This window comes from Lactuca sativa, chromosome 1, assembly GCF_002870075.4.
Source record: "Lactuca sativa cultivar Salinas chromosome 1, Lsat_Salinas_v11, whole genome shotgun sequence".
NCBI classification, from domain to species: domain Eukaryota; kingdom Viridiplantae; phylum Streptophyta; class Magnoliopsida; order Asterales; family Asteraceae; genus Lactuca; species Lactuca sativa.
The window spans coordinates 109,249,246-109,274,935 of NC_056623.2; the positions used below are offsets into that span (position 1 = coordinate 109,249,246).

At 38.5% G+C, this 25,690-nt stretch overlaps 1 protein-coding gene across 1 annotated transcript; it reads left to right on the top strand.

Annotated features, from left to right (window-relative positions):
* The first annotated feature begins 646 nt into the window (after window positions 1-646).
* Window positions 647-3,783, top strand: LOC128127668 (uncharacterized). Its single transcript, XM_052766328.1, has 5 exons — window positions 647-688; window positions 809-1,006; window positions 1,088-1,211; window positions 1,367-2,113; window positions 2,183-3,783. Exons 1-5 carry the CDS (start codon window positions 647-649, stop codon window positions 3,781-3,783), a joined length of 2,712 nt encoding a protein of 903 aa, XP_052622288.1.
* The last annotated feature ends 21,907 nt before the right edge of the window (window positions 3,784-25,690 follow it).

Below are 25,690 nucleotides of genomic sequence, written 5' to 3' on the forward strand. Positions count from 1 at the left end.
CATCACCGTATAAATATATCATATTAGAAAACTTTTTTTCTTTTGTTTTTATAAACCATTTAATATATATTAGTCAATAATTTTTTTTTTTTTTTTTTTTTTTTTTTTTTATGTTTTATAACTCTAACGTTTTCCTAATTAATTATATTATATTTTATTATATTATATTTTATTATATTATTAATTTTAATTTTAAATATATTATTTTTTACTATTGGTTATACATGATTCAATGGGGATTGAACTTCTCATTCATTACATTCTAGCTATAATGCATTTTTATTCCATTCAATGTTATAATACCACTTTTTAACCTATTAATCATAAAACCCTCGATGGGGATGATCATACTTTATCATCATTTTTTATTTTAATATATATATATATATATATATATATATATATATATATATATATATATATATATATATAAAACATTTTTTAGTTGGTGTTGAACACTTTAAAATTCTCAATCATTAAAAAGAGATAATGTTGAAAATAATAATAATAATATAACCATGTGTTTTAGTATATATATATATATATATATATATATATATATATATATATATATATATATATATATAATAAGTTTAGTTAATAAAAGCAAATATATGATATTTGTTAAAAATATAGATTTTATTAAATGACAAGTTGGAAAGAATGGATGGGTGACACATATTATGAGGTATTTGTACTTAACCTTTCTTATTATTATTATTATTATTATTATTATTATTATTATTATTATTATTGTTATTATTATTATTATTATTATTATATATTTTTTTCTCTTTGTTATGTTTAGAGAGATGATATTCATCCAATGGAGACAAATGAAATAGATGAAAATAATAGCTTCAATGAAAATAACTATTTTTTCGACGACACATCACCATTCGAAACGGATATTCATCCAATGGACACAAATGAAACATATGAAAATGAAAGTTTGAACGAAAGTCGTTATTTCTTTGATGACACGTCACCCTTCAAAACAAATAAGGTATAAATTCATTAGTATGTTGTTACTGTAATGTAAGCATCAAGTGGATTTGTCTGCTACTGATAATAATATAATTGTTAGGTGTTCAATTCTCGTCAAGAATTGATGGATTGGGTGCAAAATATGGCAAATACTTTAGGTTATGTCATCGTCATAAAAAATTCTAAACGTAACTTTAATGTTGTATTTCAATGTGACCGTGGAGGTACATACAAAAGTACACAAATCTCCAAAAAAAAACAGGGACAAAAAAAATTAATTGTCCATTTAGCCTACAGGGTAAATATTCGTCAGTAGATAATTCTTGGAAGATAAAAATGATATGTGAATTTCATAACCATGAGCCGTCATTATATTTAGAAGGTCATCCTTATCCACGACGACTAACTGAATATGAATGTCGAATAGTGGAAGATTTGTTGAAAAAAAATGTCAAACCAAAAGATATATTATCTGCACTAAAAAACCTAAATCCGAAAAATGTATCTACTCTCAAAACTATCTACAATGCAGACGAAAAACTTCGACGTAGGGAGAGAGAAGGTAAAACTCAAATGCAAGGTGTTATGGAATTTCTAGATCAAAATGGATATGTTTATTATAGTCGTGCAAATGTTTTGACAAATAAGTTAGAAGATTTATTCTTTGCTCATCCAAGATCATTAGAAATATGGCGTGCATTTCCACATGTCTTGTTAATGGATGCAACATATAAAACAAACAAGTACGGGATGCCTCTATTGGAGATTGTTGGTGTAACTCCAACAAATATGGCATTTTCCATTGCATTTGTGTACATGCATGAAGAAAAACAATCCAACTATGTTTGGGCTTTAGACTGTCTAAAATCGGTAATGGAAGGATGTATGTTGCCGCGTGTTATTGTGACTGATAGAGAAATGGCTCTCATGAACGCATACACTATTATATTTCCAGATGCTAAAGGATTACTTTGCAGATGGCATATAAATAACAATATCATGAAGAAATGCAAATCATGTTGGGATGTTCTTTATACGTCATGGACGAGGTTGGTTAACTCTGAAACAAAGGAAGCATACAACAAGAATTTGGCACAAGTTGAAAAAACTACGAACAATTATCCAGGTATTTTTAAATATACACTATAATATGTTATAAATCATTACATCAACTGAAATTTTTTATGTATTTCAGATGCATTTTCTTATCTAAACAAAACATGGTTGACACCACACAAAGAAAAGTTTGTGTCTGCATGGACCGATAAGTTTCTTAACTTTGGCAATCACACAACTAATAGAGCTGAAAGTCAACATGCCAAGTTAAAAAGATATGTCGAAACATCAAGATCAGATATCGCCAAATCATTGAAGCGTATTGCTGATGTTGTTGAGTCACAATACACAGGTATAAAAGCGAGTCTTGCGCATAACAAAATTTTCATTGTACATCGGTACTACGAAATACCACATCTAAAACCATTGTGTCGTTTCGTTTCAATTTATGCACTTGATATCATTTTCAAAGAATATGAGCGGTCCAAAGAATTTGGATTTGTTTATGAAAATTGTGGATGTCAAGTACGTACAAGTTATGTGCTGCCATGTGCGCATGAACAAGCTATATTTGTTAAAAAAGGTCATTGTGTACCGCTTCATTCAGTAGATAAGTTTTGGAAGAAACTTGATTTATTAGAATGCAAATCGTTAGAAGATGATAAATTGGGTTGTGCAGTTGAGGTAAATATGTTTAATGCTCATTACGAAAAACAATCAAGACCTGTTAAGTTAAGTTTAGCAAGGAAGTTACTAAACTTAATCACGCCGTCAACAACTTCAGTTTCTGAACCTGCTACTCACAAAAATACTCGTGGGCGCCCCTCCTTAAAGAAGAAACTTTTCAAGAAAACCCATATCGATTTAAACCACGACCCACCAACTCAACATCCACCACCTCAAGATCAACCGACTCAAGCGCCACCAACTCAATATCCGTCTCGACGTAGCATTTCTACTTATACGCCTGATTATATGCGGTCTAATTTGTTTGATCTAAACCAGGAGCCGGATAGGCACAGTACGTACTCGTTCCGAGAACCTCCAATGTTCAACTCAACTTTTAATCAGGAACAATCGATGCATAGCTCGTACTTCAACCAAGAACAAGTAATGTATAATTCAGATCCACTTATGAATGAAATTCCGTATGAATTTCATCCATATGTCACAAACATACAAAACGTGAGGGGAGATGGAAATTGTGGATTTCGTGCAATAGCTGCGTGTCTCGGTTATAGTGAAGATAATTGGCGTCAAATCCGCTTAGATTTACAGAATGAGTTGTTAGCACACCCAGCTGAGTACGCACAGATTTTTGATTACGATTTAAACACCATACACCACTCATTGAATTTCAATGGATCACATTTCGCACCAACAGATCATTGGTTGATTATGCCGGTCACTAGCTTTCTCATTGCTAACAAGTATAATGTAATAGTTATTTTTCTAAGCAAAGATAGTCCGTCAACATGTTTTCCACTATGGCTTGGTCCCCAAGACATCTCAACTCATAGAGTTGTTGTTATTGCTCTTGTTAGAGGTGATCATTATGTGAAGGTTGATTTACATGGAGGATATCCAATGCCTACTATTTTACCACTTTGGCGTCACAACAGATCATCACGGTCTGCTGGATGGAAAATTGTTTATGCTGCTCGCCTGAATTCCTACATTTCTCCATTTGCAACACACAATAATTGTAACAATTCTACAGTTATAATATCTGATAATTAGTAAAATCAAATTTATGTTTTGTTGTTTATAATTATTAAGATCTGTATAAATTAAAACAAAATTGTTGTATATGTGCGATTCTGATGTTTCTAATATATATATATATATATATATATATATATATATATATATATATATATAGATATATATATATATATATATATAGAGAGAGAGAGAGAGATGTTCAAGACTAAAACCATTAAATAATAAAATAAATAAAAAATAAACATAAATTAGTAACTTTCATTAATTATTAAATGCCTTTAATTTCATTAATTATAAGGCTTAAGGAATATGTGGCTGTTATGTACCTAATATTAGGTATAGATCCATTAAAAACAATATAGTTTTAATAAAATACAATCAAATCTCTCTATTATCTTTCTTGTATTCATTTTCCATATAACTCTTACCTCTATATATATATATATATATATATATATATATATATATATATATATATATATATATATATATATATATATATATATATATATATATATATAAAAGCTAAAGTTTCAAAAAGTATAAGGTATGATATGAAAATCAACTATAAATATAAGGGCATTTAATGAAAATTGTAAAGTAAACATTGATTTAGTTTAATATATTAAAAACTGTCAAAACTTCCGGTGATGTACATCAAGTCAATCAAAAATTCGTGCATTTGGAATTTAATTCGTGAGGCCCGACATAAAATGTTGAAATGACTGAATATGCATGGTAACATACACATACACATACAATGTGAAAGGACTGATTATCTAAATTCGACTTTTTGATATACAAAATAATTTTTTTTTACGAAGTGGCATCAAATATTGTGGACGTGATAAAACAGATAAGGCTTAGGGGGCTGACGCCGCTGACCGGCTGAGCGTCCTCCCAGCGGGCCCGGTACTCCCTCCAGCGTCAGTCAACTCGGATTATTTGGTTTGGACGTATAGCTTTTAAGGATCTGGTAGCTTTCATGAAACGCGAACATATTTCAAAATGCATTATTTCGTTGTAAGTTCTGACACTGTCGGTACGCGTAAAAATATCTCTCTTCTTATGAGATACATGCCAAAATTGATATAGAAAAGATCGATTTATCTTCATAATTTCATGAATCGAAGAGATCGTCTACACAATCCTTATATTGCTTCATGACCTAGTTTGCGGGTAAAAAAAATATGTATACAATATATAATACTTTTTTAAACAATTACTTGATTAAAAGTATATACAATATATATTACCTTTTTAAACAATTACTTGAGTAAAAGTACATGCATAACGAAGCCATTAATATTACAAACTATAGATATTTAAATAATTATTTTTTAAAGTTAATTGCCATGATTTACTAAAGGGCTTTTAGCCCAGCGGTATTCGGTGTTGTTTTTCCTCCTTGAGGCTGAAGGTTCAAATTCTGTTGTAGATATAAATAGATTTAAGGTGTAGTTTAAGAATACGTTATATTTTTCAAAAAAAAAATTACGACAATTTCTTTTTCCTTTTTGTTTGGTTATAAAGTTGGCGTAGCAGACGAACCGTAGCTTTTGATTACCTTTAAGGTTTATTAAACTACCGCAGCTCCTAAAGAGTCTCCTACATAAAAAATAAATTAAGTAATTAAGTGAATTTGTTACCCTAGATTTTATAACAATAGACTACTAATTAATGTTTTCTTTGCATATTGTTATCCGAAAAAGAAAAAAATATGTATATTTAGGTAAATCAGCATCGCAAACCTTCCTACAAAGCTTCAAAATAATGTAAGTTAATAGATAATAATAAGTTGTGTACACTCTATTTTCTAATATTTTTCACTGGTTTTCATAGATTAAATAGGAAACACTAATTTTAGGAAAGTGAAACATCTCAAAAATCATAAATAAAAAAAATTGATTTTTAATTCAATCCAGATCATCAAATAATCATATCGAACAACCCAAAAGTATGTCATAGTAAAATAATTATCAGACTATAATTCTCAAAATCATAAAAATGAGAAAAACATGAGTGAATGCGCTCGATTAATTTGGACCCTTCCCTTTCAAACTGAAAGTACCTAAAATATAAACTTAAACCGTAATCACAAAGTTTAGTGAGTTTCACAAATACCATATATCATACATAACATACAAACATCATACATACGTATAATGATAAACATGTAACATGTCTATTTCACCCTTGAGTACCTTCCGACTCGCTGAGTGTAACGACCCAAATTCTAATATGTCATCAAGGTTAGCTTCCGTTACTTGAATAATATTTCTCTTTAGCGAATTTGTTTCTTTTATGATTATAAATTCAATGAAGTAATATATATATATATATATATATATATATATATATATATATATATATATATATATATATATATATATATATATATATATATATATATATATATATATATATATATATATGTACACCTAAAGGTTTAATGATTTAGGTACTTAAGATGATTAAAAATATTGGTTTAATATGATTAGAGCGGTTAAGATTTCATTTAGTAAAATTAAATTTGCCAAGATTCTAGGGTTAGGATGGAAATGATTTAAAATTTGACACATGAGGGTCCAATAGGTAAAATTGTAGTATTACTCCACAAGGAGGAGGATCGATCCTCTTCTTTACGTCTGTCTATTCACCCCTCATATCCAACGTATTAAAAAAAAAACGAGGCATTCTATTGCCCTTGTGCATCGATGATCGAAGATCAAGAAGAAAAAACGAGTGGCTATGGTGTGGACGAAGCCTTTGAACCGAGAAGTGAGGGGGAAGGGAAACAATGTCTTGTTGATACTAGAGGAGAGAAGGGGGCTCCAAAAATCAGTCCATTAGTTGGTAAAATCTTTTACTCTTCTTCCTTCTAGCAATCTTTCAATGTTTCTATTCCTAAATTCCATTCTTGTTGGGCATGTTATGATTATTTATTGTTGTCCAAATCATGTTATGAACACTCTCCATAATGCTAGTGATATGTCTTTGAATTACTCCATGTTTTGGGGACATTGCTTCTTTTGTTGCTTGTTAAACTCATGTTATTGATATCATATATATTCAAGTGAGAATCTTTGGTAAAAGTCTACGTTTTGGACTCACCAAAAGGTCTTCAAAATAGTTTTTTCAAGTGCCCTCATATATGGTTAATTGGTAGGGAAATTTAAACTAAAATGGCATTTCTCTTTTTAACAATGTATTTTGTATTTCCTTTAAATACAATGTACTTTGGACCATGGTTGGAGGATGAAACTATATTTTTATTTCCATGTTATATTGCTATTGTTTTAAACTTGTTTTTCAGCTATTTGGTCGATTTGGGTGATGAGTTAATGGGTTAAGTGGTGAAAAAGTCTTTATAACTCAAAGTTAGAAATTACAAGAAATTGAAAATCTTTCCTTGGATAAGAAAAATTATAGAAAATCATCAGAGGGTTAGATTAATGATCCGTAAATTCTTCAAGTTTTCATTTTGAGTCTAGTTTATCCATAATATTTCCAAGACCTGGTATTGTCCCTAACTAAGGTGAAAATCATCTTTTTCCCTGACTGGTCGGGAATTAGCTTCACAGATATGCTGTCTTGTAAAATCCATAGAAAATTCTAGAACAATCGTATGGACTTGTGCAAGTAGTTTCTGAAAAGCTATGAGTCCAATCTACTGGTATATGAAAGAAAATTGTAACTTCTACAAGTTAAGTGGGGGATAAAGTGGACTTGAACAAACTGCTATTTCGGGTCAAAATTTAAGAATTTGACCTAATAGCTAATTTGCATGTTTGGGTAACTAATTTCCATTTTTTTATTCTTGTTAACTTATAGTAGTCCATATATTTGTGTTTTAATATGGAAGTCTTGATACTTCAGTTTCTATAGGACTTGAAGTGTGAGGATGACACATCTTTGGCAAAAGTGAGTGAATTTCATGGTTTCAAAAGTACATTGTTAGGAGAACCCATGTGTTAGATGGAATGGGATGAACCTAGTTACATAGGATGCCTGTTGCCCATGTAGTAATGAGTAATGTGCAATGGATGTTGTATTGACCTGTGTGTAAAAGAATCTACATTTATTGCATGCTAGATTCTTACTTGTTTGATGTGAGATGTGTGATAATGCCATGTTAGATTGAGTATTATATATGGATATTATGTGATGTGAACTTGTTAATATTTGTTTGAAAATATTTGCCTAAGTTGATTTAGGACAAGCATGCTAGTGATGTAAAACCATTATTAAAGTGTTGTGGATGAAAGTGGTGTGTAATGTAAGATGTAATTATTAAATAAAAAAAATATATGTTTACATGAAAATGAACTCTTAAAGAAGTAATATGTTAATAAAAGAAAATTCATAATATTTTCATGATTACTTGAAGAGGGTAAAAAGTGTAACGCCTTAATCGATTAATTATTATTAAATTAAATAAGGGAAATACACTAGTGGGTAACCTAGACATGTGTATATACCCTATCTGGATTATTGCGGGGACCCGATAGGTTGAATGACACCTACGGGAAAAGAGCTTAAGCCAAAGAGGCGTGAAATGATTTTTCTAGGAGATCATTCAAGACATGGTCCAAATGGTGGGTGTACTAGAGTTATTTTGGTCTAGCGGTGGGGCCAGTGAAAACGTCACGTAGGATTGGGAGGTGTAACGCGGTGGAAGTGGCATTGTTTGTACCAATCCTTAATGGCAATGCATCTATATGTATGTGCAATTTTAGATTAGCAAACGTAGTGCATCGAGAGAAATGATTACGAGTAAGTGTCGCGCCTCACCTGGTGCATTGGATCATGTCGGTCACGTTAGTAGTGAATAGGGTACTTGCCTTGGGGGATTACGGTGATTAAATAGACCGTAACTAGGAGGTATTACTTTAATAATTACGGTGATGGTGAGCGGTGAGTAATTATCAAAATAAAGTGGAGAAAAAAATTATATAATAATATCATAGCGATGAAAAGATAGAAGATTAATTAAAGTGTGGTTGAGGAGAGTAACTAATAAAAAGAAGGTCTTTAGGAAGAATAAAATTCATTGAGCTAAATGGTGTTGGGTATATAGTGTGATTTTGTTATGTCTTGCTTGTGAGTCTTTAATTGTGTGGGAATTCGTTGTGTGATCCATTTATGATATGTGTGTTATGTTAAAACTATTATAATTGACTCACTTAGCTTATGCTAACACTTGTTCTTTTCTTGTTGTTTGTTGTACATTGGAACATGTAGCTTAACCTGATGCCGTGGTGAGGATGAGAGCTTTTTAGTATCTTTAGATATGGTAACATTTAGACATGTTGAGTTTTCATCATTTTGTTCTTGTGAACTTTAAACTCCGATGGATTTATTTTGTTTTGAAAGTAACATTGGTGATGTTTTTGAAATATTCTGAATAAGTCTTCTGCAAATGTAATCTATTAAAAACTGTTTAAAATTAAAAAAATAATTAGTTGAAAATCACGATGTTACACTGAGTCCCTTTCTACTCCTTTAGTATCTTTCAACCGGTATGGGTCTATTTCACCAATTCTAGCTAATCTTACATTCATATAAGCAAGAGTCCCAAAGAAAACAAGCACATAAATGCATATCATTAAGTGTTACACAGATCACTACTATCCTAATACATATTCCAGTGTGCCGACATTGGTGCCTTCAACCCATAAGTATAGTGACGAGACTCACCTCTCAGTCTGAAAGATATTTAGATATAGCACCACTCCGTATACTAAATCTACAGGTCACATGTACAACAAACAGTAAGCCTATCTCAAACCATTTCTCAAAATATCCAAAATACCCTTAGGTCAAACTTGGTCAAACTAAAGAGTCAAAGGGGAAACCGAGTCAACTCGGCCGAGTACAATCATCGTACTCAGCTTGTACACATGGCGTACAACACATTGAACACATCACGAGGAGTTGACCATGTACGTGCAATGTACCATTAGGTACGCCCAACATTCACGTCTCCTAGCTACTTTTTCTAATAAGTGCTTAATCCAATAAGCCCTTTCTTCCAAAATCCATATCTAGTCCTCAAATCATGTTCTTAATCATAAAGTTTCCAACTTTATTATCTTACATGGCTATAAAGTTCCCAATACCAAAACCCTAACTCCTTAACTCATTAAGGCATCATAGTCTATATATGGAAGGAAACTAAGGACCAAGATTATATTTTTATGACTCTAAACACTCTAAAACGTCTGAAAGGACAAATCATATGATTTGGAGTAGACCATACACATAAACACCAAGCTTAGGCGACCAAAATGATCACAGATCCATGGATAACAAGATCTAAGCAAAAACCTCATCAAGGTCAGAGCTTTTTACCTCCGGTTGAAGCTTGATGGCAAGGTACTTCTGGATCCAAAGTGCTTTACTCTTCTAAGTTGGTCTCTTCTCTTTCTCCTTCCTTCGAAGACACCACAAAGCACACTATCATGGTTTTGTTAGGACAAAAATGGGGATAGAGGCTGATGAATGAAGGGGTCTTAAAGAGTTAAGGATGTTTAAATAGTGTCCAAACCCTAAACATTAGGGTTTGAATCTCTGTCATGTACGCCCAACATACCAAGCGTACACCCAACATACGTGATCAGGTCCGTATTTTCATTTAAGTGTAATTCATGACCAATTTTCAAACAATTCTTATACCAAGGGTCAAAATGTAAATACCTGGAAATCGAGGTGTTACAACTCTCCCCCACTTGAATTAGACTTCGTCCTCGATGTTCGCCTGCGTAAACAGTCATGGGTGGTGGTCCCTCATTTCCTCCTTGGGCTCCCATGTCCATTTTGAACCCTTCTGGTGCTGCCATTGCACCTTCACTAGACCCACAACCTTATTTCACAAAGTGTTTGTCTTCTTGTTTAGTATTGCAACCGGTCTCTTTATGTAATTCAGGCGCTCATCCACTTGAATGTCCTCTAAGGGTATCAGACCCCCAAACCTAGGATGGCGGAAACGTCCGAGGGTGGGACGACTTCATGTATAGTATCATAAGAACGAGTATAATAGTGACCAAAGTAAACACAACCATCATAAATATAATCAAAAATGAATTGTCTGATGCCTTAGCGTCCTATCATCAAAAGCTTGATAGTTACATGTTTTAATGATTACCTGAGAATACAAGTAATTTTGAAAGAGTGTCAACAATTAAGTTGGAGAGTTCATAAACTTTTGTATGTAGAGTTGAAATCCTTTATTTGTAAATGTAGTGTTTGTTCCAGAAAAATCCAATATTTTCCTTGTTAAATAAATTGTAGTCTTAAAACCAAAGACATAATGTACAAGTATTATTCCATACTTATGATAGCATATGCAGTTTTAAAGTGAATAAAACCTTTTGAATGTAGTAATTCCCTATAAACTATATGTATCATTGTTTCCCTATGTGAGTTATTATAACCGTGCTAATGATATAGATGGCCTGTTATGATGTTCTTCAGGCGTCGGTAATGTTATGCCATTTGTCACCCCAGACCTGCCGGTCTAGCTGTTGCATGCAACTTAGGTGTGAGATTGTCAGTCCAATATAGCTCTATACATAAGTATCACGCTCTCCCTACAAGAGACTCTGGTTATAATACAGGACTTGGTAGGTACACTAATGTGTACTTGAATACTTAGCTCACAAATTTTATTCAACTAGTTTACGTGTAGTGTGAATGAAAACCCCTTTTTATAGTAGAAATGAAACCTTTCCTAGTGAGTTTACCTTCTTATGAAAATGATATAACGTGAAATTGTCAGTCCCAATATAGATCTTATGTGTATGATGTTTAGCTTCTTATGAAAATGAAATAACATGAAATATAATCAACGTGTAATTATACTATTATTTCACACTTTTCTTAACATGTTACAAAGTATTAATGAACTTGTTAATCATTTTTCTAGTTTTAACTTTTCTATACCTGTTCTTAGAAAAATTATAGAAAAATATTCGGAAGTCGAAATCTGAATCCATTATCTCTAAGAGTTTATAAAGTGTGTCTACTTTTTTCATAATTTTTAGTATGATTTTTTAGTGGTTTCAAACTGGTGTTAAAATGTTCATCTTCATAGACTGACCTGAAATCATTTCTGAAATGATAGAAAGTTTTGTAAAAATCACCATAAATTGTAGAAAACTCGTATGAACACGTGCGGGTAGTTCATAGAAAGGTATAAACCTGAACTATTTTCATATTGAATAGTTTTGAAATATATTACTTTTAAGATGTCAAAATAGTTCGTGAAGAGACCTTAACTTTTATGTTGAAAGTTGATGTTTAAGTTTAGATTTTATTTTGGTGTTGTAACTTGTATTCCCCCTTTTAAAACTTGAAGAAAACATGAAAATGTAGGGGTATGAACTCACCTTATGTGATTTCTTGTGGTGGAAGGTTGAAGATGAGGAGTTTCAAGTCAAGAACACTTGAAAGATGCTTGAAGATTTGAAGATCCTAAGAACAAATATGTATATATTTGTGTAAATGATTTACGACTTGTATGAGGATGTGAAGATTGTGTAAAAGTTGAAAGATGATACTTACCAAATAGGAGGAAAGCTTAAGAACACTTCTTGAAGGTATGGTAGTTTAGAGAGAGAGAGAGAGAGAGAGAGAGAGGTTTTCTTTTAGAGAAAAAGTGGCAATCTTGGAGGAGAAGGAATAATCTCCTGGGATTTGTTTATAGGGATTCCATAAATGTAGATTTGATGGGTTTTTTGGAGAAGTGATGAAAAGGACAATGAATTGATTACCTAGTGAGTGAATAGTGACCTAAAGTAGATATAAAGGTGGCTTGTGTCATAAATTTATGGGAAAAGTCAAAAGTGCCTTTATGTCCTTTTGATATTATCGTAAACAAAAATATGATTTATAATTAATAAATCTTCATGATGTGGATAATAAATGATTTTAAAGGGTATATGATGTCAAAAATATGAATTGGGTGAAAATCCCACATCAAAAACATCAAAAATGGACTCATAATGTGAAACTGGTCAAAATCCGGACTCGAGAGGTGAGGATGCGAAACTACTAAGAAGGTTCGCAGTAGGGAAGGGTTAACATCCGAGTAGGTTCGTAGTAGGGAAGGGTTCGCATCTGAGAAGGTTCGTAGTGAGGGGAGTAGATGCGAAAGTCCTCGATTGCGAAGGTGGGAGGTTCGGTGCGAATGTTGGACATAAAGCAAAACTCGTAACATAAGTACGAAGGTCGGACTGGCTGCAAAAGTTGTTGGCTGCAAAAGTATCCGTATTGCAAAAGTCCTTGGTTTGTTGGGTAAGATGCCAAAATCTCTGGTTATGCGAAAGCCCTCGGTCCGAGAGTAGGTTTCGCTGCGAGTGGAGAGCTCGCATCATGAGAGGTTTCACACACTTGAGAGGGTTCGCACTCAAAGGGCTGTTTTTCATGTTATCTTCCCGTTTCGAGTGGTTTTCAACTAATTGAAGGGTTGGGCTGGCACTAGGGATGAGAAATTGGGCCGAAAACCCGAACCGAACCGAACCGAACCGAATTAGACCCGAATAAGCAATTCGATTCGGTTTTCGGGTATCTATATAAGGCTTATTCGGTTTTCGGGTTATTCGGTCCGGGTTACCCGAATAAGGGGTTATTCGGTCCAAAAAACCGAACCGAATATGAAGAGTCTTTTTTTCCCTTGCGGCCTTGCGTGAGTCGATTTAGTGTTTAATTTGTTTCTTTAAAAAGTTTGTTATGAAATCATAAGCTACAAAAGTCATAAAAAATACAATATTTATTCAGGTTATTCGGGTTATTCGACTCCTTAATCATCTTGTACATGTTATTTGGGTTATTCGAGTTATATACTTATAGATAGATTTTTGGGTGTTTTGGATGTTTAATATTTAGTGTTTAATTTGTTTCTTTAAAAGATTTGTTATGAAATCATAAGCTACAAAAGTAATGCAAAATATTCGGGTTATTCGGGTTATATACTTATGAAATCATAAGCTTCAAAAGTAATACAAAATATTCGGGTTATTCGGGTTATTCGACTACAAAATATTCGGGTTATTCGGGTTATTCGGGTTATTCGACTCCTTAATCATCTTGCACATGTTATTTGGGTTATTCGGGCCGGAACCGAACCGAACCGAATAATACCCGAACCGAACCGAACCCGTATTGCTTATTTGGTTTGGTTTTCGGTTCATACAATTTGCTTTATTCGGTTTTCGGTTTATTCGGTTCGGTTCGGTTCGGTTCGGTTCCGACCCGAATAACATCCCTAGCTGGCACAAGTGTTTATGAAAAAAAGTTGAAAGAGATTCTAAGAGAGATTTGGGAGAGAGAGATTGAGAAAGACTTTGTTTGTGGCCTTTGTTAGTGTTTTTCCCAGTAGTGCTAGGATTGTAAACTCCACTATGACATGTGATGAGTGTTTTACACCCTTGATTGATACATAGTTGTGTTTTATCGGGTTGTTACATTACTCACCCCGTTTAGGGTTTTCATCCTTAAAATTTGAACTCTCAGAGTGATACTTTGTATTAGGATGACAAGTTGTATATTAGTAAACATAGAGTAAGCCCTAATAGACAAGTTCTAGCTAAGTTTATCGCGTCGACTTTTTGACTTTGTTTTACTTTGCTTGACCAAAAATTACGGTTGTCACATCATCCCCCGTTAGAAGGATTTTCATCACGAAATTAGCATTTTGAGTGGGACTTCAAGGTTTGCAGAAAAGATGTGGATATTTTTGTTTCATCTGGTCTTTACGTTCCCAGGTGTACCCAGGTCCTCGTTTGGCATTCTAGTGGACCTTTATAATAGATATGAGACTTTATTTTGTTCTTTTGATATCCCGATCCATTATTTCTACTGGTTCTTCTACAAAGTGGAGACTCTCGTTGTTTGAATTTCGTTAAGAGGGATGACGAGAGTCTTGTCAGAAAAACACTTCTTTATGTTGGACACATGAAAGGTAGGATGTACGTTATTGAGTTCCTGTGGTTCTTCTACGAAGTGGAGACTCTCGTTGTTTGAATTTCGTCAATAGGGATGATGAGAGTCTCGTTGGACAAATACTTCTGTAACAGCTCGAAACCCAGGTACCCTTTCTATTTGGACCTTCATCTTTTATTTGTGTCATTTTAGGGTTTTGCATGTTGGGCGAGTACGCTAGGCATACAAGGAGTACGCTGCGCGTACTCGCGCGCTCCATTTTAACGCATCCTCCCTCGGGTACGCTGGGCGTACCCAGGGTTACGCTGGGCATAACCGGTCCAGAACCAAAAACCCTAATTGTGGTGGTTGGCTATAAAAGGAATGTGTTGGCTTGACTCCTCAGCCACCATCCCTCAGAAAGAAACCCTAAGAGAGTGTCCCTTCGTTCCTAGCTCATTGGTGAGTGTTCTAATCTTGGTGGTGTCATTTCAAGGTAGCAAAGGAGAAGAGGATTCCATTTTGAAGGCTAGAAGTTGGTGTTCAAGTGTAGATCCATGCTTAGCAAAGGTTGGAGCTTCATTCTAAGGTAAAAAGTTCGGATCTTGACTTGTAGTTCTTGTGGTATGCTTTATGGACCATTTTCTAGGGTTTTCGTCCCAAAGGTGGAGACTTTATGAGCAAATGGTCTCCATTAGCTTAGATCCATCATATTTCTGGTCTATTTGAGTTGTAGATTCATAAAAATGTAATATTGGACGTGAATGATTAACCATGCATGAGATCTAGATCCTTGAGTCGAAATAGAAAGATGTTAAGGAGTGTAAGAGCCTTTACAACCATGCCAAGGCTTAAAGGTTTCGACTTTATGAGTAAGGATGCTTAAATAAAGCCGGATCTAGAAGTTGAAGTTATGGCTTCACCGATTAAGACTAGAAATGAAGAATGTTTAGGTCTGATGGTTACGCTGGGCGTAACTCCCAGTACGCGCAGTGTACTGGGTGGAGACCCCGACTCCTGGGTTGGCGATGTATGCCTCACGTACATCAAGCTGTACGCCTCGCGTACTGGAAGGTTGACTTTTATTGACTTTTAGGGTTTTGGTCAACATGTGGACTTTGAGTCAAGGAAGGGTAAAATGGTCTTTTACCTTCTGAGAAATGATGATAAGGGGTAAAGTCTAGTTGTGGAAGTCTATATTAATTAAAATGATATTTGTTATGATTAGGCGAGGTTGAGTCTTCATTGGGGTTTGGAGATAGCGAGTACGCGAGATTCTAGACTTTCCACGAGGTGAGTTTTCACACTATACTGTAGCCGGAAGGGTTTTATTGTGTGACCGGAAGGTTGGATATGTTATGAGTTATATGCATTGTATATGATAAATTAGTCGTTTATATGTGCTATGTATGATATGCTTGATATGGGCCGGAAGGCATTATGTTATGGGCCAGAAGGCGTATATATTATCGGCCGGAAGGCGTTGTGATGTGGACCGTAAGGTTGACGCAGGTAGGACCGGAAGGTTTACCGAGTCGGGACGGAAGTCCCCTAAGACACATGGACCGAAAGGTCAGGGCCTGGAAATGCATATGTGCGTAAGTAGTATTTTGGGGAACTCACTAAGCATTTATGCTTACAGTTGTTGTGTTATGTGTTTCAGGTAGTAGTGAGGACCGTGGGAAGGCGCCAGCATGATCTGTACACACTGACGAAGGAACTGTTTTATGATCATGGGATGTATTTTGTTACAATGACATTTGTTACATATGTGATTCCAGAATATTAAATGATGGTTTTTGATGATTGCAAAAATGAAAAATTGTTTTGAAAATTTACGTTGTTACAAGTTGGTATTAGAGCCTTGGTTTGAGGGATTCGGATGCACCTTCGGGCGTAACTGAACTCAAACGGGGGATTTGAGGAAAATTTTCAATTAATAAAAGCATAAAAATTTTATAAGAGATTTCGTAATAACCAAAGGAGAAGCAGTGTGTACGGTCAGCCAGCGCCCGAACGGTAAAATACCCAAAATACCCTTACAATATGTGTTATGAGATATGTTATGATATGATATGCATGCTAGTAGACTAGGTATTCATATTAGGACTAGAGTGGCATGATTTGTGATGCCTTAGTCTAGGGGAACCTGCTGCTATGAGATACTTTGAGAGCGAGTAGGTAGCCAGTGCATAGCAAGAATAGAGTACTCATGATCCGGGGTCCAGGGAGGAGGACTTGGGGTGAATGCTGATGCAGTGTAGTCGGTAGTATTGGGCCCGTACTACTGAAGACACCGGGTCAGTGGGCAACCCAAGTAAGAATCCTTTGGGTATCGGAGGCCGAGTAGGGTTGCGTTATCGAGTGCGATTATGCTCGATGGAGTCTCTGATATTTTTATGTTGTATTTTAGAGGCATTATGGTTGGGCCACACCACAGACCTAGGACGAGCGATGTGAGTGACGAGGAGCTTCGTCAGATGATTCACGAGGAGGTGGCTGCGGCGATCCGGGCCGAGATTCCGGAGATGTTTGGGTCTATCAAGACCACACTGATGGAGACTTTCGATGAGCGGTACGCCGCGGTGACTAAGGCCACAACCGCTGCAGCTACCGCAGCTGTGGCTGCTGCCAGACCACAGGGGGGTGACTCGTTGCTATTCTGGGAGTTCAGCAACACGAAACCACCCGAGTTTGACGGGACGCAGGATCCGATCGCTGCGATGAGATGGATTGCTGACATTAAGGGATGCTTCTATACATGTTCATGTCCGGAGCATCTGAGGGTACGGTTCGCTTTGAACCAGCTCCGCCTGGGAGCAAAGGATTGGTGGAAGTTCGTGACGGCAAACTTCACTCTTGCGGAGATTTCAGCTGTGACTTGGGAGAGATTTACTTCTATGTTCAGAGATGAGTATGTTCCCCCGGTGAAGAGGGAACGGTTGGTTCAGGAGTTCTTGACCCTCAAGCAGGGTAATGATTCGGTTACTGTGATCATCCAGAAGTTTCATGAGAGGGCGATGTTCTGCCCTGAGCAGGTGTCCACTGAGCAGGCTCGAATGAGTCGATATTTGAGTGTACTGAGGAGGGACATTCAGGAGTTTGTATCGAACTCATCATACCATACCTTTGCTGAGCTCCAGGCAAATGCCAGGAAGAGAGAGATCGAGTTGGAGACCCAGGCTAGGGAGGAGGCCGAGTCTCAGCGGGTGGATCGGCGGCCGGCTCAGTCGCAACCGGCAGCCAATCGGACCAAGTCCGCCGATCCGAGGATGGGAGGTCAGAAAGGCCGCACTTGCGGAAAGTGCAGCAAGGGTCATGAGGGGGCATGTCGATCAGGTGCTTGCTACAAGTGTAGCAAGGAGGGGCACATCGCTAGGGATTGCCCCAAGGGATTTATGGTTTGCTTTCATTGCAACCAGACCGGCCATCGGAAGGCCGAGTGTCCTTAGCTTCACCAGGGATCTGCGCCTACTGCTAGGGTTACCGAGACTCGACCGGTGAAAGTCGAGGCTCCGAAGGCTCGTGGGAGATCTATTCAGTTGACTGCGGAGGAGGTCCGCGTGACGCCCGATGTCGTGGCTGGTATGTATTCTTTCGTGTATTTGCTTTTATGCTGAGATATTGTGCTTATATTATGATATGCGTAGGTACTTTTCTTGTGAATTCTGTACCTGCATTGGTATTATTTGACTCGGGTGCGAGTCGGTCTTTTGTATCTTTGGCTTTTAGCCAGCACATCGGTATTGATCGGGAGGTGATGAGTCGACCCCTGAGGATTTCTATAGCTGATGAGAAAGCGGTATACGCCACTGATGTGATTCAAGGATGTGTGCTCGAGATTTTCGGTGTCAAGTTCCCTATAGATTTGGTTCCTATAGCGATGGGAGATGTCTGCGTCATCGTGGGCATAGACTGGTTGAGTAAGTTTGGGGCAGTCATTGACTGCGAGAGACAGCTGGTGACTATACGAGACCCTAATGGGGGAGTGCCTACTGTGTATGGCGAGGGGACCCGGTGTGGGTCAGCGTTTTGTTCAGCTGCCAGGGCGAGACAGAGTTTGCAGCAGGGCTGTAGTGGATTCATAGCCTATGTGATGGACACACGAGTAGCCGCAGGGAGGCCAAATTCGGTTGACGAGGTTCCAGTAGTGTGCGAGTTTTCGGATGTGTTTCCCGAAGAACTACCAGGTGTGCCTCCGAAAAGGAAAGTGGAGTTCCGTATCGATCTGGTTCCGGGAGCGGCGCCCATCGCCAAGTTGCCTTATCGCCTCGCTCCACCGGAAATGCAGGAGTTATCCTCGCAGCTTCAGGAGCTGTTGGGAAAGGGGTTTATTCGACCGAGTAGCTCACCTTGGGGAGCGCCGATTCTTTTTGTCAAGAAAAAGGATGGTTCACACCGGATGTGTATCGATTACCGGGAGTTGAACAAGTTGACGGTTAAAAACCGGTATCCGTTACCTAGGATCGATGTTCTGCTCGATCAGTTTCAGGGGGCGTCTTGGTTCTCTAAGATAGACTTGAGGTCAGGTTATCATCAGATGAGGGTTCGGGATGAAGATATCCAGAAGACTGCATTCAAAACTTGTTATCGGCATTACGAGTTTGTGGTGATGCCTTTTGGGCTCACCAATGCCCCGACTGCGTTCATGGATCTTATGAACAGGGTGTACAGGCCGATGCTGGATCGGTCGGTGATCGTATTCATTGATGACATTTTGGTATATTCGAGGTCTAGGGAGCAGTATGAGGAACATTTGAGGGAGATTCTCGGAGTATTGAGATCGGAGAGGCTGTATGCCAAATTCTCCAAGTGTGATTTCTGGTTACGAGAGGTCCAGTTCCTTGGGCTCTTTGTTAACCAGAAAGGGATATTGGTCGATCCGGGCAAGATCGAGGCGGTGATGAGATGGGAAGTGCCGAGATCGCCCACTGAGATCAGGAGCTTTCTGGGATTGGTCGGCTGTTATCGAAGATTTATCAAGGATTTCTCCAAGATCGCCGTGCCGCTTACCAAGATGACCCGGAAGGGTGTTGCATTTTCATGGGGTCCGGAGCAGCAGTCCTCATTCGAGACCCTTCGTCAGAAATTGTGCGAGGCCCCGGTGCTTGCACTCCCGGAAGGGATGGAGGATTTTGTGGTATACTGTGATGCATCTATATCTGGATTAGGGGCGGTGCTTATGCAGAGGGGACACGTTATAGCGTATGCTTCGAGGCAGTTGAAGCCTCATGAGTCGAGATATCCCACCCACGACTTGGAATTGGGGGCTGTGGTGTTTGCCCTCAAGATCTGGCGACACTGTCTTTATGGGGTTCGGTGTACCATATACACAGACCACAAGAGTCTGAAGTACTTGATGGATCAGCCAAGTCTGAATATGCGTCAGACGAGATGGTTGGATATGGTGAAGGATTATGATTGTGAGATCCTGTACCACCCGAGCAAGGCTAATGTCGTAGCCGATGCGTTGAGCCGTAGGGCGGAAAGCGCCCCGATCCGAGACATTTGTATGAGGTTGACGGTGATGACTCCGATTTTGGACACCATCCGAGGGGCCCAGGCTGAGCCTGCGAGACCAGGAAACCAGAAGAGGGAGCGGGTTGTCGGTCAGGTATCAGAATTCGTTACGGATGGTCGGGGACTTATGACATTTCAGGGTCGGATTTGGGTACCATTTGTGGGCGGTACGCGTACTATTTTGATGGAAGAAGCGCATTGATCGAAATTCTCGATCCATCCCGGGGCTACTAAGATGTATTTGGACCTAAAGAAGGAGTATTGGTGGCCCTGTATGAAGAGGTATGTTGCATGGTTCGTCGAGAGATGCGTGACTTGTCGTCAGGACAAGGCCGAGCACCAACGTCCGCACGGTAAGTTGCAGCCGCTGGAGATTCCCGAATGGAAGTGGGAACAGATTACCATGGATTTTATCACCAAATTGCCGACGACTGTGAGGGGGGTCGATGCAATTTGGGTGATTGTGGATAGATTGACGAAGAGCGCTCATTTTCTAGCTATCAGTGAGAGCTCTTATGCGGAGAAGTTGGCAGAGTTATATGTGAAGGAGGTGGTATCGCGACATGGGGTTCCGACGTCGATCGTTTCAGATCGGAACATACGATTTACTTCCAGGTTTTGGAAGAAGTTTCATGAGGAGTTGGGTACGAGGCTGCATTTCAATACCGGATACCACCCGCAAACGGATGGACAGAGTGAGCGGACGATTCAGACGCTCGAGGATATGCTCCGAGCATGTGTTTTGGATTTTGGAGAAAGTTGGGACACCTATTTACCCTTAGCAGAGTTTTCGTACAACAACAGCCATCATTCGAGCATTGGTATGCCGCCCTTTGAGCTGTTGTATGGGAGGAAGTGTCGCACCCCCATCTACTGGGGAGAGGTGGGGCAACGGGTAATGGGTAGCACGGAGATTATACTTCAGACGACCGAACAGATACAACAGGTCAGGCAGAGATTGTTGACCGCTCAGAGTCGCCAGAAGAGTTTTGCGGACAGGCGTCGGTCCGAGCTCGGGTTTCAGGTTAGTGACCTTATGCTCCTAAAGGTCTCTCCCTGGAAAGGAGTGATACGATTCAGGAAGAGGGGCAAGTTGGGACCTCAATATATTGGACCTTTCAGGGTAATCGCTAGGGTAGGCAGGGTAGCCTACCGGTTGGATCTACCTGTTAAGTTGGGTCAGATCCACAACACCTTTCACGTGTCGCAGTTGAGGAAATGTATTGCCGATGAGTCGGCAGTGGTGCCATTAGACGATATTCAGGTGGATGCTGGCCTGAACTATGTTGAGAGACCAGTGGAAATTAAGGATCGAAAGGTTAAGGTTCTGAGGAACAAGGAAGTACCCTTGGTGCAAGTGCAATGGCAACATCGGAAGGGGTCCGAGCTGACATGGGAGTTCGAGTCTGAGATGCGGGAGCAGTATCCGGAATTGTTTTCAGTGTAAGACTTCGCGGACAAAGTCTGGTTCTAGTGGGGGAGAATTTTAACAGCCCGAAATCCAGGTACCCTTTTTATTTGGCCCTTCATCTTTTATTTGTGTCATTTTAGGGTTTTGCATGTTGGGCGAGTACGCTGGGTGTACTAGTAGTACGCTGTGCATACTCGCGCGCTCCATTTTAACGTGTCCTCCCTCGGGTACGCTGGGCGTACCCAGGGTTATGCTGGGCGTAACCGGTCCAGAACCAAAAACCCTAATTGTGGTGGTTGGCTATAAAAGGAATGTGTTGGCTTGACTCCTCAGCCACCATCCCTCAGAAAGAAACCCTAAGAGAGTGTCCCTTCGTTCCTAGCTCATTGGTGAGTGTTCTAATCTTGGTGGTGTCATTTCAAGGTAGCAAAGGAGAAGAGGATTCCATTTTGAAGGCTAGAAGTTGGTGTTCAAGTGTAGATCCATGCTTAGCAAAGGTTAGAGCTTCATTCTAAGGTAAAAAGTTCGGATCTTGACTTGTAGTTCTTGTGGTATGCTTTATGGACCATTTTCTAGGGTTTTGGTCACAAAGGTGGAGACTTTATGAGAAAATGGTCTCCATTAGCTTAGATCCATCATATTTCTGGTCTATTTGAGTTGTAGATTCATAAAAATGTAGTCTTGGACGTGAATGATTAACCATGCATGAGATCTAGATCCTTGAGTCGAAATAGAAAGATGTTAAGGAGTGTAAGAGCCTTTACAACCATGCCAAGGCTTAAAGGTTTCGACTTTATGAGTAAGGATGCTTAAATAAAGCCGGATCTAGAAGTTGAAGTTATGGCTTAACCGATTAAGACTAGAAATGAAGAATGTTTAGGTCTGATGGTTACGCTGGGCGTAACTCCCAGTACGCGCAGTGTACTGGGTGGAGACCCCGACTCCTGGGTTGGCGATGTACGCCTCACGTACATCAAGCTGTACGCCTCGCGTACTGGAAGGTTGACTTTTATTGACTTTTAGGGTTTTGGTCAACATGTGGACTTTGAGTCAAGGAAGGGTAAAATGGTCTTTTACCCTCTGAGAAATGATGATAAGGGGTAAAGTCTAGTTGTGGAAGTCTATATTAATTAAAATGATATTTGTTATGATTAGGCGAGGTTGAGTCTTCATTGGGGTTTGGAGATAGCGAGTACGCGAGATTCTAGACTTTCCACGAGGTGAGTTTTCACACTATACTGTAGCCGGAAGGGTTTTATTGTGTGACCGGAAGGTTGGATATGTTATGAGTTATATGCATTGTATATGATAAATTAATCGTTTATATGTGCTATGTATGATATGCTTGATATGGGCCGGAAGGCATTATGTTATGGGCCAGAAGGCGTATATGTTATCGGCCGGAAGGCGTTGTGATGTGGACCGTAAGGTTGACGCAGGTAGGACCGGAAGGTTTACCGAGTCGGGACGGAAGTCCCCTGAGACACATGGACCGGAAGGTCAGGGCCTGGAAAGGCATATGTGCGTAAGTAGTATTTTGGGGAACTCACTAAGCATTTATGCTTACAGTTGTTGTGTTATGTGTTTCAGGTAGTAGTGAGGACCGTGGGAAGGCGCCGGCATGATCTGTATACACTGACGAAGGAACTGTTTTATGATCATGGGATGTATTTTGTTACAATGACATTTGTTACATATGTGATTCCAGAATATTAAATGATGGTTTTTGATGATTGCAAAAATGAAAAATTGTTTTGAAAATTTACGTTGTTACAAGTTGGTATTAGAGCCTTGGTTTGAGGGATTCGGATGCACCTTCGGGCGTAACTGAACTCAAACGGGGGATTTGAGGAAAATTTTCAATTAATAAAAGCATAAAAATTTTATAAGAGATTTCGTAATAACCAAAGGAGAAGCAGTGTGTACGGTCAGCCAGCGCCCGAACGGTAAAATACCCAAAATACCCTTACAATATGTGTTATGAGATATGTTATGATATGATATGCATGCTAGTAGACTAGGTATTCATATTAGGACTAGAGTGGCATGATTTGTGATGCCTTAGTCTGGGGAAACCTGCTGCTATGAGATACTTTGAGAGCGAGTAGGTAGCCAGTGCATAGCAAGAATAGAGTACTCATGATCCGGGGTCCAGGGAGGAGGACTTGGGGTGAAATAGAAAGATGTTAAGGAGTTTAGGAGCCTTTACAGCCATGCCAAGGCTTAAAGGTTTTGATTTTATGAGTAAGGATGCTTAAATAAAGCCGGATCTAGAAGTTGAAGTTATGGCTTAACCGATTAAGACCAGAAATGAAGAATGTTTAGGTCTAATGGTTACGCTGGGCGTAACTCCCAGTACGCGCAGCATACTGGGTGGAGAACCCGACTCCTGGGTTGGCGATGTACGCCCCGCGTACATCAAGCTGTACGCCCCGCGTACTGGAAGGTTGACTTTTGTTGACTTTTAGGGTTTTGGTCAACATGTGGACTTTGAGTCAAGGAAGGGTAAAATGGTCTTTTACCCTCTGAGGAATGATGATAAGGGGTAAAGTCTAGTTGTGGAAGTCTATATTAATTAAAATGATATTTGTTATGATTAGGCGAGGTTGAGTCTTCGTTGGGGTTTGAAGATAGCGAGTACGCGAGATTCTAGACTTTCCACGAGGTGAGTTTTCGCACTATACTGTACCCGGAAGGGTTTTATTGTGTGACCGGAAGGTTGGATATGTTATGAGTTATATGCATTGTATATGATAAATTAATCGTTTATATGTGCTATGTATGATATGCTTGATATGGGCCGGAAGGCGTATATGTTATGGGCCGGAAGGCGTATATGTTATGGGCCGGAAGGCGTTGTGACGTGGACCGTAAGGTTGACGCAGGTAGGACCGGAAGGTTTACCGAGTATGGACGGCCTGAGACACATGGACCAGAAGGTCAGGCCTGGAAAGACATATGTGCGTAAGTAGTATTTTGGGGAACTCACTAAGCATTTATGCTTACAGTTGTTGTGTTATGTGTTTCAGGTACTAGCGAGGACCGTGGGAAGGCGCCGACGTGATCTATACACACTGACGAAGGAACTGTTTTATGATCATGGGATGTATTTTGTTACAATGACATTTGTTACATATGTGATTCCAGAATATTAAATGATGGTTTTTGATGTTTGCAAAAATGAAAAATTGTTTTGAAAATTCACGTTGTTACAACTTCTTTATGTTTGACACATGAAAGGTAGCATGTATGTTATTGAGTTCATGTGGTAATTAAAGCTTGTATGCTACCGGGCCAATCCTGGGAAGGATCTCAAATGGTCCGATATACCTTGGATTTAGTTGCCCACGTTTTCGAAAATGTATCATTCCTTTCCAGGGTGACACTTTCAATAGTACCAGGTCCCCAACCTGGAATTCCTAGGGCTTCCGTCTTTTATCCATGTAATTCTTTTGTCGATCTCTAGACGCTTTTAGTCGTTTACTGATTTGTACAATCTTCTCCATTGTCTCCCTTATGATCTCCGGGCCAGTGATAGTGTTATTAAAAACTTGCTCCTAAGCTAGTTGTGTGTCACCCATTTCAGCCCGACACAGAGGTGATCTGCACTAGCGGCCACAGCGGGCTTGGAATGGAGCAACCTTGATGCTAGTGTGATAATTGTTATTGTATGGGAATTCTATAAGTGGTAAATGGGTATCCTAAGCTTTACCAAATTCTATCACACAAGCTCTTAGCATGTCTTCTAGCGTTTGTATAGTTCTCTCACTCTGCCCATTGGTTTGTGGGTGGTAGGTTGTACTCATGTCCAACTTAGTTCCTAGAGATTTCTGTAGGGACTTCCAGAACCATTTTCACACCCCAAAACCAAGAACAACGGAAACGTTCAGGGGTGGAGGACGTCATGTGAAGTATCATAACGGTGCAAAGTAGTAACCAAGCAACAACATCATCCATTGCATTATAAGCAAAGTTTTAATACATGTGTGTTCTTTAATAGTAATAAGACACCAAAATATGGAATCAAAATAAAAGACGAGTCTTGTCTGTGCTCCGTCTTCTCAAAAC